The following is a 12982-nucleotide window of genomic DNA, read 5'->3' on the forward strand; positions in this document are numbered from 1 at the left end:
ACTGTTTTTTAGTTTCTTTATTATTTGAACTACTTCTTCATAACGCGAAATTTCAATATGCTACTCCGTCGTATAATATATTATCTCGTTTTGATCATTTCCAATATCTGCATTTAGGTTTTCCTCGAAGTATTCTTTCCATCTCATTTTTTTTCTTTCATTCTTTCTATCTCATTTTTTTCCATCCTCGAAGTATCCATTTTTTGTTTCTCTGTTAGTAGTTCTCCGTCCTTGTTTTTACATATTGTCAATTTTGGTCTAAATGACTGTGTGCTTTCTTTTATTCTTTTATAGAGTTTTCTGCTTTCGTGTCTGTTGTTATGTTCTAGAATTTCTTGTACTTGTTTTTTCAAAGCCTCTCTTTTTTTCTTCTGCATATTCTAGTCGCTTGTATTCTCTTTTCGTTACAAATTTCTCTGCTATTTCTTGTGTTTCTTTGAAGCTGGTTAATCCTAGCTTGCATTTTTTCCTCTACTGGAGTTCTGCATTCATCATCATACCATTCCGCATTTCTTTGCCTTTTGGCTTTTCCGACAGATTCCTCTGCAGATTCCGTTGACTGCTGATGATAACTGCTGGTCCTGATAACGATCATTTTTAATGTAATGCAGAAAAACCTGTTACTTCAGGACAGAACAACACAACTCTTCAGAACTGCCGTAGACAGAACAAAATAGTCCGTAAGGATCGCCAATATCCTTAAAGCATGAGGCACAGAAAGAAGAAAACGAAGTCATCATCACAATAAAATACTACAGTATTATGTATAGATATTTCCTGCAGGAAAGAACATTGAACCGCATTTATACTACTATCTTTTAACCATAACCTTGGTGACTAAGAAAAACCACCACAGAGTTTTCAGATACAAAAATTGGTTTACCCCAAAGGTAGTTGATAACAGTACGTAATTTATAGATAAGTATAAAATACACCAAAAGATTAAATATGCATTTCAGTACACGATTAATTTCGTTAAACGCGGAAGTATGAACTTAATGAAGTTCATGGCACTGATTTTTCACAACCTACGTGGTTGTGAAAAATCGGTCACTACCGTAAGTGGTACTCACGCGCCCCTTCTGCCCTGTAAAGGTGATCTGATTTTTAAAGACGAGTTTAACAATCTGGATTTGAAAAAATGGCAACACGAGGTATCTCTTAGTGGAAATGGAGTAAGTACCTGACATACTTATTATATTTTCGTACGATGACTAAAGAACAGTGTTTGGAAAACTTATTATCCGTTCTTTAATATATTCATTTAGATAACAATATTTACTTTAATACGTTATATGGTTTGGATACAGTGTGTGGCCAAATTTATACGGTTTTTATTTAAAAAGATGGTTTAATTCATCATCATTATCATTGGCTCTACTCTTTTCCTGTTCCAGGATTCTTCTCTATTTTGATTTGTTTCCTGATCTGTTCTCCAATTTTTTTTATTTTTTGGGTTATATAATTTTTTATTTATTATGTGTATCTCAGCTTCGATCATCCTGTTGTTTTTGTTTCTATTGGCACTTGTTTGTTGTATTTGGTATTTCGCCTTCTTCTATTCTTTCCACAGGTCCCATCCAACGCAGCCAAAGTTATGATATCCGGATCCTGGTATATTTTGAATAGTTCAAAGTTTTCTTTCTTTGCCAAATTCCATATTCTTTTGTGAATTTCTATTATATGTCGGAAGATTTTTCTTTTAGAGTTTATCCATAATCTTCCTTCACTTATAGGTTGTGTCCAGGTTCCTGAAGTATATGTGAGTACCGGTCTTATTAATTTTGTATCTTTTACTTTTGTTTTTCTTCTTCTTTTTCTTCTTCTTCTTCTTCTTCTTCTTCTTCTTTTTGTATACACATGACTGTCTGGTTTTTCAATGTGCCTCTAGTAAGTTGTCGTTCCATCGTTTTCGTGGTTTTCCCACTGATCGTCTTCCTATTGGAGAACCGTCTCTCGCTGTCCTGACTATCCTATTTGTTGTCAGTCGGCTTATGTGGTTATTCCATTCTATTCTTCTGTTTCTTACCCAGTTATTAATGTTATACACCCTGCATCTCCGTCGTATATCTGTACTTCTAGTTATGTCCCATAGAGTCTTACCATCGATTTTTCGAAGGGTTTTCATCTCCACTGTTTCGAGCAATCTTTTTGTCCTCTCTGTGTCGGGTCGTGTTTCTGCCGCTTATGTCATTATTGGTCTGATGACTGTTTTGTAAATTGTGCCTTTCATTTCTTTTCCGATATTTTTATTTCTCCATTTTGTGTCATTCAGGCAACCTGCGGCTCTGTTTGCTCTATTCACTTGATCTTCCACTTCTGTTTCGAGCCTTCCGTAGCTGGATAGTGTGATGTCTAGTCTATGCATTTTGTCTTTTGGGAGGAAATTAACATGTTAAATTTTCTGGCGATTATGTTGAATTGGTGCAGCATACGTTGTAAATCATCTTCACTTTGAGAGATTAGTATTGCATCGTCCGCATAGCAGATTATTGAAGTTATACTTCTTTAGGCGCGATTGAGAGTAAAATTTCATAATACTGCGCGCATGCGCACACAGACAGTATGGCGTTTAGTTGCTAAATCTTTCTAGTTGTGGTTAAATATATCAGTGCAAGAAAAGGTGTGAAAAGGATATATTAGTGTTTTTAGTAAATATATTTATTATAATTTTTGTGTCTTTGGATTTGTCTTCCTCAGGAGTAAGATGAGTATTATTAAAACATTTTATTGTATATTTATTATACATCACCTTGTCTGTTTGTTACCGTGAATTGTCATTAGGTACGTTCGAACCGATACAGACACAGTTCTCGTAGCGTATTTGGTACAGCATTCGGCCAGAGATCCAGAGGTCTGGATTATAATTTTTGTGTCTTTGGATTTATCTTCCTCGGGAATAAGATAGTTTATAATAATAGTAAGTATATTTAAAGTATTTTTGTATACTTCACTTAAATTTGTCAGTATGTATGAGAAATCTTGTAACCTGTCAAAGCAAAAGGTATATAGCTCAGTGGTAGAGCGTGTGGTCGGAGATCAAGAGGTCCCGGGTTCAAATCCCGGACGATTCATATTCTTTTTTTTTATATTTTTGGTATCGTTTTAATAAAAAAAATTTAAAAGTGGTAGGTGAAGAAAGTTAGTTTAATATTTAAATAAAATACAAATAACCTGTTAAGTATATTAATTTCGTTGAAATCATAATAATAGAAGTATAACTTCTTACGTGCGTACAAAGTACACACACATTCTTTTTTTTAAGTTGTTTTTCTCCCATTTGGTATCCTTTTTTAGTTCTTACTTTTTTTTCGTCCTTGATCAGGTTGAACAATAAAGGACTCAAAGAATCCCCCTGTCTTATCCCATTGCCGGCTTCAATTGGGTCAGTTAATTCATCGTCCAATTTTACTTTTATTGTGTTTTTCTGGTAGATGTTTTCGATCGTTTTAATTATTCCTAGAGGTACCTCTCTCCAGTATAATAAATGGATAACATCCTTTAATGTGACCCTGTCAAATGCTTTCTTAAGGTCAACGAAACATAAATATGCCGGTTTGTTGTATTCCAACGATTTCTCTTGAACTTACCTCATTATAAATATAGTGTCAGTGCATGACCTTCCCGACCTAAAACCTTGTTGTTCTTCTGCTAATGTTATAATTTCATTCAATTTGTTTGTTATCACTTTGGTTGTTAATTTTAATGTTGTGTTTAATAAGTTAATTCCTCTATAATTCTCCGGGTCCGATTTGTCTCCTTTTTTGAAGAGAGGTATTAGGATGCTTGATGTCCATTCTTGTGGTATTCTGTTTTGTTCTATTATTTTTTGTATTAGTTTTAATAGTTGTTTAGTGAGATCTTGTCCTCCGTACTTTAGGGGTTCATTTGATATTCTGTCCTCTCCTGGAAAGTTTCTATTTTTTAATTTTCTTAATGCTTCTTTTACCTCTCCCTCCTCGATGTTTATTTCTTCGTTTGTTGTAACTTCAGGTGTTGGTGGTTCATTATCGTCGCCTTTAGCAAATAGAGATGGGAAGTAGTCTGCCCATGTTTCCTTCTGAATGTGTTTTGCTTTTATTAATTCGTCCATCTCCTTTCTTTGCGCCCTGAATCATTCTCCATACTTCTTTTTGTGTTCCGTAGAAGTCGTGTTCCATCTGTTTTGAGAAACTCTGCCAGTGCTTCCTTTTTATTTGCCTCACTAAAGTATTCGTTTCGTTTCTGATTCGTTTGTAGTTGTTGTATGCTTGTTGTGTTTGTTTTGTTTTTCTTATATTATCTAATCTTAGTTGTCCAATTTGGAAACATTTATTGTCATCTACGATTCGCCTTGAGTTGTTTTAAGACATAACTAAAGATCCTAAGTATGTAAGAATATTTAACACTAAATAATGTTGTATTCTCATATTGCTAGATTTCGTAGCTGTCTTATTTCTGCGTTTTAACTTGCACACATATATTTTGTTTTGGTCTATCGATTCACTATTTTGTGCATCGTTTTATAACCAAAGACGGATGTAGTAAGGAGAAGCTCTGCAGGCCCAGAGCATGATTTAAGGACCAGGTGAAAGATGACTTACGACTGAAGAGTCTTCTTCTTAAAGTTCCCTCTCCTATCGGAGGTTGGATATCATAATGGCTATGGTCACTTTGTTGGCTGCTGCTCTGAATAGTTGTAATGAACTACAGTTAAACCATTCTCTAAGGTTCCTCAGCCAGGAGATGCGTCTTCTTCCTATGCTTCTTCTTCCTTGAATCCTTCCTTGCATAATAATTCTCAGCAACTCATATTTTTCTCCTCTGGTAATGTAACCCAAATATTCCAGTTTTCTAGTTTTCATACTTTTCATAATTTCTAACTCCATATTTAAACGTCGTAGCACTTCAACATTGGTAATCCTTTGAACCCACTGAATTTTCAATATTCTTCTGTAACACCACATTTCGAACGCTTCTAGTCTTCTTATGTGTTGTCTCTTCAATGTCCAAGCTTCCATTTCGTATAGAAATATAGAAAATATGTAGCATCTTAGAGCCCTCAATCTGAGAGGCAACTGAAGGTCTTTGTTTGTAAGCAGTGTCTTCATTTTTATAAATGCTTGTCTTGCAGTTTCAATTCGGACTTTAATTTCTTTGCTTTGGTCATTTTTTTGGTATCAACCCAGGTTCCTAGATATTTATATGTCTTAACTTTTTCTATTTGGGTTTGCTCTATCATTAACCTCTCATTTCCATGTTCTGTTTTTGAGACAATCATAAATTTAGTTTTTTTCTTGTTTATTTTTAGTCCGTATCGAATGCAATAATCGTTAATTCTATTTAGCAATTCTTGTAGCGATTCCAGGGTGTCTGCCATTATAACGGTGTAATCAACGAATCTTATGTTATTTACTATTCTTCCGTTTATAGAGATTCCATCACTTAGCTCCGCTATCGCTTCCTGAAATATGGCTTCACTGCACAGGTTAAACAGTAGCGGCGACAGAACACAACCCTGTCTTACTCCTTTCTTTAAATCAATATTCTCGGATTCTTGTTCTTTTATCTTTATATTGGCCTTTTGATTCCAATACAGATTGAAGATAATTCGTAAATCTCGTCTGTCTATATCTCTGTTTTTCAATAATTCTATTAGTTTTCCATGTCGGACCCTGTCGAACGCTTTCTCGAAGTCGATGAAACAGGAATAAATATTCAGGTTAATATCTAAGCATCTTTGAGAGAGGACATTAAACGCAAACAATGCCTCTCTTGTTCCAAGTCCTTTGCGGAACCCAAATTGTGTATCATCCATATCATATTCTAGCTTTCTGTATAATCTTCCATGAATCACCTTTAGAAATATTTTGAGGGTATGGCTTATTAGTGATATTGTCCTATAGTCCGAACAATCTTTGGCATATATGGTTTTTGGTATTGTTACAAAGGTGGAGACCAACCATTCCTGGGGGATTTTTCCGGATATATATACTTCATTAAACAGATCCAGTAGTAACGGTAGAGTTTCATCGTCTAGACATTTCAGTAATTCCGCAGGTATTTCGTCTGTACCTACAGTTTTTCCGTTTTTTGCGTTTCGTATTGCTTGTTCGACTTGACCTGACTTGACTTAAGGGTACGAAATTTGAAAACCAAGGCGAAGGATAGAAAGGAATGGAAGCAGATCCTGGAATAGGCCAGAACCCACCATAAGTTGTAGAGTCAATGATGATGATGATTTTGCGCATCGTTCTATTTGATTAAATGTCTCTATCATTTTCCTTCTTGATCTTGCGATTATGTCTACAACGTGTATAAAAGGCTAGTATTTGCACACTTTTAAAAACAGCAATAAGAAAAAGAGGCAGTGAAGCATGAGCAAAAAGAAATTAAGGAAAACTAAATTTTAGTTCAAATAAGACTTCAATAATTCTTGAATCCCAAAAATATCGCCTGAAACTGACTTGATATCAGCAAAAATCTTAAAGGAACAGCCAAGATACAGCACAGTCCTATTGACTTACAAATTCAACGCTATTCTGCGCCTTGGATACTGGCCAACAGTCTCAATTGCCCAACTAATACTACTTAGCAAGCCAGGAAAAGAACTAACAGTTGTCTCAAGTACATCGAAACCAATAATAAAGCACTAAAAGATAAACATTGCTGCAGTGGAGTTAAACATCTCTAGACAAGGTTTGGCTCCCTTGGCTAATTTACAAAATGAAGCACATATTTCCAACCTACCTCAATCTCCTGAAGTAGTAATTCAAAAAACGCATTTATTATGGCTAATATAATTATATCAATTTCTTCAAATACATAACTTTTATGTTATTTCCGATTTGGGAATTTATTTCAAGGTTTCGTGGTTAGCCAATAACAAGAAAATCCTAGAATTTGTACCTAATTTCCGATTGTTAATCTAAAAATTAAGTTAAAAGCTCAACAGTTACCCAATTTCCTTCAACAAATTACATCATTTACCACAATAACAATCTTTATATAATTTTCCAAATATGGTAATTGTATTAAACGTACAAATGGTTCAATTTCCGATTATTTATTGGGATTAAGCCCCAATTTTACTTTAAAATAAGCTTATTTGACGTTTAGATTTATTTTGCATTTTAGAAATAAAAATAAAATCAAATTACTACAACGAACAAAATAATAAACAAAATTTTATACAAAAAATTGAATAAGACAGCCCTGAAATTAGTGTTCTCACCACCACAGAGAAAACCCCGTACCTTCTCCTATATTACATATACACTATACAGGCAAGATATCAACAAAAATGGCCAAACAAATAATAAAGACAGAGTAAAACCAACTTTCAGAACAAACAACAACTCAAGCGAATACATTAGGTACAATAAATAAGTACCTAAGAACAATAAAGTCCAAAAGAAAAAGCAATTACAGGGTGATGAATACAAACTGACTTGTGGTGACTGTCCAAAAACGTACATTGGTCAAACTGGCAGAACCTTTAACAAATACATCTCTGTTCAATCCTGACGCCCCGGAGGGAGTGTAGTGGTCGACGTGATATCGTTTATTGTCTGTCTCCAAAGATCTCTGCCTCTGGTCATTTCTTTTAACTCACGCACAGGTGTTTTGCATATTCCTGTAATTTAATCCATCTTGTTGGGGATCTTCCTCGTGATCTTCGGCCTTCCACCTTTCCTTGTATAATGAGCCTTTCCATGTTTTGTGTGTTCATAACAGTCCCACGAAAGGGCGTCATTTGTATAACATGAAAAGGGAATAGAACTTTGACAAGATGTTGATATGTCATATAAAGGGATGTTACACAATGAAGAACATGGCCACGGTCGCTCCAGTCTCAGAGATCTAAGGGATGTGGATTCTTAAGGGATGTTATGGTATACTCTTATTAGCTTAGAAAAAAAATGAAAAAATCGAAATAACAATGTCAAAAAAAATAAAATAAAATATTGGGCGCCACTGGTTACCTTTTTTTGGGAGGTGGGAAGCTTCGCAAGACCGTCTGGGAAGGTGTCCCAGGTGTGTCGGATTCAGTCCGTCCTACTTCATCTTAACGGGCCGCCTACCGACTAAACCCACCCCCTCTTTCTCCAGCCGACGAGTCTGGAACCGCTCTTAGCGAGCATGTCTGACCCGATTAAAAAAATTAAAGTTAGGGATTGTAACTAAGCGATGCATATTTAAGGGATGACTTTCTCTACGTCATATTAAAGTGTGTTACAAATGGAATAGATTAGTTTTTGTCCCATTCGAAAATCTCTATTTGTTTAAGAGATACAGCCTGGATAAATTAGTCTGGGACACCCTGTATATTGATTTAAAAATATCTTAGATGTACATTATTGTAGGTATATTTATCAAAGTTATTTTTTAGAATTGGGAATTTCAATGGTACACAAATAACCGAAGTAATAGTTACGTTGAAAATGGTGTTTTGCATATCCGACCAACCTTGGTAGCTGACGATTATGGTAACGAATTTCTCTATTCTGGAACAATTGATGTCAATGGCGGTTCGCCTGCTGATGAGTAAGTATTTTTATTGTTTTATTGATGAACAGTAATACCTCGACTTACGCTACCCCGACTTAAAGCTTGGACATACCTATCATACAAGCCTTCCGATTCTCCTGCAGCAGGACGACTGTGTCACAGCAGAATAGACTATATCTTGTGAATAAAGCAGGCTGGACCTCTCCGTCGCTTGACCAATTCTACTCCCACCCATTTCCGTTGTCGTTTCCGAACATTCTCCGACACTGCAGCTATTCATATTCATGCTGCAGGACGCTTGAGATTACGGTACCATGACAATAATATTTTTTAAATTTTATCTTTAGCTTAGTTATCTTAACTTAAAAATACTACCAAGCGGTGTCTCTTTTATTTATATGCATACTGCGACAGCTTGGATTCAGTTCGCCTAGGGATACACCACAGGCGCACAGTGTTCAAAATTGGTCAAAACGTGATCGAAACTAAATTTGTTTAAACTGTAAAAGTTATCTCGCTGAAAACTTAGAATATTTGAGGTATTATACCGTATAACGAGTATATATATAATAGGGGTCGTTTTTTTAATTTTCATCCCTTCATTAGGGGGTATTTTACTTTAAAAATATCGTTATACAGGTTATTTCATTAAGAATGTCTAATATTTGAGTTATAGATTCTAGACCTCAAAATATTAGGATTTCACCCAAATCACTTAAATAAAATGTGGCTCCTTATAGAGTTACCGGGTGTTTTATATAAAAATTTAAAAACTATTTTTGCTCAGTGGTTTAAAACTTTTCGACGTATCCTTTTCATACTTGGCAAAAAGTGTAGGTACTGTACACCCTATAAAATGATGTTAAACAAACATTTCTGGCTATTACCAGAGGCGTACGGCAGGGGACAGTGAATGGTTGACCCTTCCCAAATTCTACGCAACTGGCGGAAATGCCATTTTAGCGCAATTTTTCGATTCTCCAATACTCTCTATGTAAATAACATACATTTCATTCGCAACGATAAACCCATTAGTTTTCGAGATATTTGAAGTTAAACATGTACCGGCACATATATTTGATTAATGTATTGTGCCGCTTAATTTTAAACTTTAAATATCTCTAAAATCCATGATTTTATCGTTAAGACTGAAGAGTATATTTTTCATTCATATTGAGAAAATCATTCATTTTCAAGATACCTATTTGAAATTAAAAATTAAGCAGCACAATACATTAATCAAAATATGTGCCGTTACCTGTTTAAGTTCAAATATCTCGAAAACTAATAATTTTATCGTTTGAGTGAGGAGTATGTTATTTATATAGAGAGTATATCCTCTATTGAGGAATAACACTACTTCATCAAAACTAAAATCTCTTTTCGTAACCCTAAGGCAGGCCGCACATCAAAGAAACATGAAACGTAAATTACGTTTCATGGAAATAAACCACTGCTAAACAAATATATGTCCGGCCATTTATGAAACTCTCCGAAAATAAAAATGTGTCATGAGCATAAATCACACTCGTTTCATTGGTAGGCGGACTTTGAGATTTGTTTAGCAGTGTTTTCTTTTCATGAAACATGTTTTTTGTTTCATGTTTCATGTTTTTCGTTTCATGTTTCTTTGGTGTGCGGCTTGGCTAACAAATAACATGTGTTTGACATACTTGTAAAGAATACGTACGAGTGCAATTATTAATTCAGACAAATGCGCTCGGCGCTCGATGCAAACTTATGCGCATGTACTCAGTTGCGCACCTTTGCACAGTTTGTCTTATATATTTTTTTATTCCTTACATTATAGTCTTTCATATAGTGAAGGATTTACTTTGGCACAATAAACGTAATACGCTGTCAAACATTAATGTTATCAAAAATTGGATAGGTTTTTAGACAGGCGATTATATCAAAATCAAAATCACCTTTCAGTGAAGCTAACTATGCTATTTTAATCTTTAAAGTTTGTACTTTTATCTCAGATAATTACTTTTATATTAGCTATCCACATAAATGAAGTAATAATTAAAGTAAAAGGCAGCCTCTGAGGATTTAAATTTGATGTATAAAATTATATTGAATTTTGTAATTTTGATCATTAATACATCTGGCCCTAACAAACATAAAAAATCAATTTTTGCTGAGAAGTTGCATCATGAGTAATACAAACAAACCCCTTAATTTCGGCATTCTCAGATTTATTTTTTTTTTGTACTTACGATCACGTTTCCTTCAATTTTGAACACTGTGAGGCGGCTCTGAAGACGCTGAAAAGCAGAAACCTTGGTCAGCCGATAGTGTTGGCCCTGAATCGAAGTTAATCCAAAGCTGTCTATCCTTAAATGTTAATTGTTTCTTGTAAAAATTTTTATTTTATTTTAGGTGTACAAATCCACAATTCTATGGTTGTTCTCGAACTGGAAGTGCTACAAATATAGTAAATCCCATTAAGAGTGCTCGTATAAGATCTCTTAATTCCTTCTCATTTAAATATGGCAAAGTTGAAGTTAGAGCAAAAGTTCCAGCTGGCGATTGGTTATGGCCTGGTAAGTTTACTCCATACGTTTTTCTTGTTAAGCTTTATCTTATTTAACCTACTATTTACTTCACAAGAAATTTAAAAACAGCATTGAAGGACTTAATTATGTCTACCAGAATATACTGCAGGTTAGAATAAATATTGCCGATGCAAATATGCCGTAACGAGCAACAAGCGAAGTAGGGCTGGGGATTATTGAAGAGAAGACGAAATATATGTGTATAAATAGAACGACACGAAGAGACAGGATAGGACAAAATGTGACTGTCAACATCTTCAATTTAAAAAAAGTACAACGTTTTAAGTATCTGGGGGCCGTAATCACAGGTGACAACGATGCTACTGAAGAAATAAAAGACAGAATTCAATCAGCAAATCGCTGTCTATTCGCACTGGATAAGCTTATAAAATCAAAAAATCTTACAAGAAATTCCAAGATCAAAATCTATAAATCCATCGTCACACCTGTACTAACATATGGATGCGAAACGTGGACCATGACCAAATCAAACGAAGAAAAGCTCAGACGTTTTTAACGAAAAATACTTAGAAAAATTTTTGGACCTCACCACGACATTAACACAAACCAGTATAGGATCAGAACCAACATCGAATTAAAAACACTCTACAATGACACCGATATTGTCCAAGAAATTAAATCACAGCGACTAAGATGGGCAGGCCACGTGCATATACTTCATAACGAGAGACTTGTAAAACTGGTATCGGAGAAGATTCCTATAGGCAAAAGATCACTCGGACGTCCCAGAATGCGATGGAGAGATAACATCCAAGCAGATCTCCGAAAAATGAACATTCCATTTGACCCTAGGTTGATGGAAGACCGAACAAATTGGAAGAAAGTTGTACAGTCAGCCAGGACCCACCCAGGGTTGTAGCGCTACGTGATGATGATGATGAGGATGCAAATATTCTTCGAGAGTCCCAAATTAATACGAATGGTACTATCTATAACAAATCAGTATAAATTATCGGTTATGCAGATGACATAGACATCATAGGTAGGTTCACAAAATCTTTGACTGACTAGAAGCATTTCGGCCGTTAATAGCATCTGCACAGAGAATGGGACTAAATATAAATGTTCAAAAGACTAAATATATGTGTTGCACTAGGTCAATCAACCCGACACCTACAAGAATAATAATTGACGCCCTAGAACTGGAAGGTGTCGACACCTTCATATACTTAGGCTCGCTGCTCACTAAAGACAACAATATCAGTGAAGAAATTAAAAGAAGAATAGTGCTCACCAATAAGTGTTACTATGGCTTAAGAAAACAGATGGTGTCAAAAATATCTATAAAAATTAAAATGACTGTCTACAAAATACTAATAAGACCAGTGCTAACATATGGTTCAGAAACTTGGTCACTTACACAGAATGATCAAGAACTTCTCAAACGTTTTGAGGGAAAAATCCTAAGACGAATATATGGAGGGATAAAAGAACAAGGTTTGTGGCGCAGGCGTTACAGCTTGGAGTTGTAGTTTTGGAGAAGCTAACGTTGTAAAATCCATTAAGGTAGAACGCTTTAGATGGATAGAGCATGTAATCGGGCGAGAGGAAGATGCCATAGTCAGAATAGTTTTTGACCGAAGAGGGCCAATAGGACAACGAGCAAGACCGAGAATTAGGTACCATGACAACTTAGAGAATGATTTAAAATCTATTTTAATTAGAGCATGGAGAAGAGTTGCCAGAGACAGGAGTGAATGGAGGATTATTCTGAAGAAGGCTTTGGCTCATAAATCCGCTGAGCTGTATAGAGCTGTAATGCCACTGCATGATGATGATGATGAAGTAGATATATCACCTGTCGTGATTGTAGAGAAGTATTCATCAGCTACCTGATAAAAACAATATAATAGGCCAGGAACCGAAGCTTTTCACCTCGCAATTTTTACAGAATGGATCTAGTTGCTTGA

General features: G+C 35.2%; 1 protein-coding gene across 2 annotated transcripts in view; it reads left to right on the forward strand.

Annotated features, from left to right (window-relative positions):
* LOC126890610 (beta-1,3-glucan-binding protein-like) overlaps positions 1-12982 on the forward strand; it is a 35562-nt gene that overhangs the window by 11808 nt on the left and 10772 nt on the right. The window contains exons 1-3 of one of the 2 annotated variants that reach the window (XM_050659692.1): positions 947-1175; positions 8372-8526; positions 10876-11039. In XM_050659692.1, the coding sequence (XP_050515649.1) occupies positions 990-1175; positions 8372-8526; positions 10876-11039 (505 nt within the window). In that variant the 5' untranslated portion in view covers positions 947-989. Of the gene's footprint in view, positions 1-946; positions 1176-8371; positions 8527-10875; positions 11040-12982 lie in introns of those variants that run through there. The other variant, XM_050659690.1, reaches the window with a different exon arrangement.

Source organism: Diabrotica virgifera, chromosome 8 (genome assembly GCF_917563875.1).
Source record: "Diabrotica virgifera virgifera chromosome 8, PGI_DIABVI_V3a".
Classification (NCBI taxonomy): domain Eukaryota; kingdom Metazoa; phylum Arthropoda; class Insecta; order Coleoptera; family Chrysomelidae; genus Diabrotica; species Diabrotica virgifera.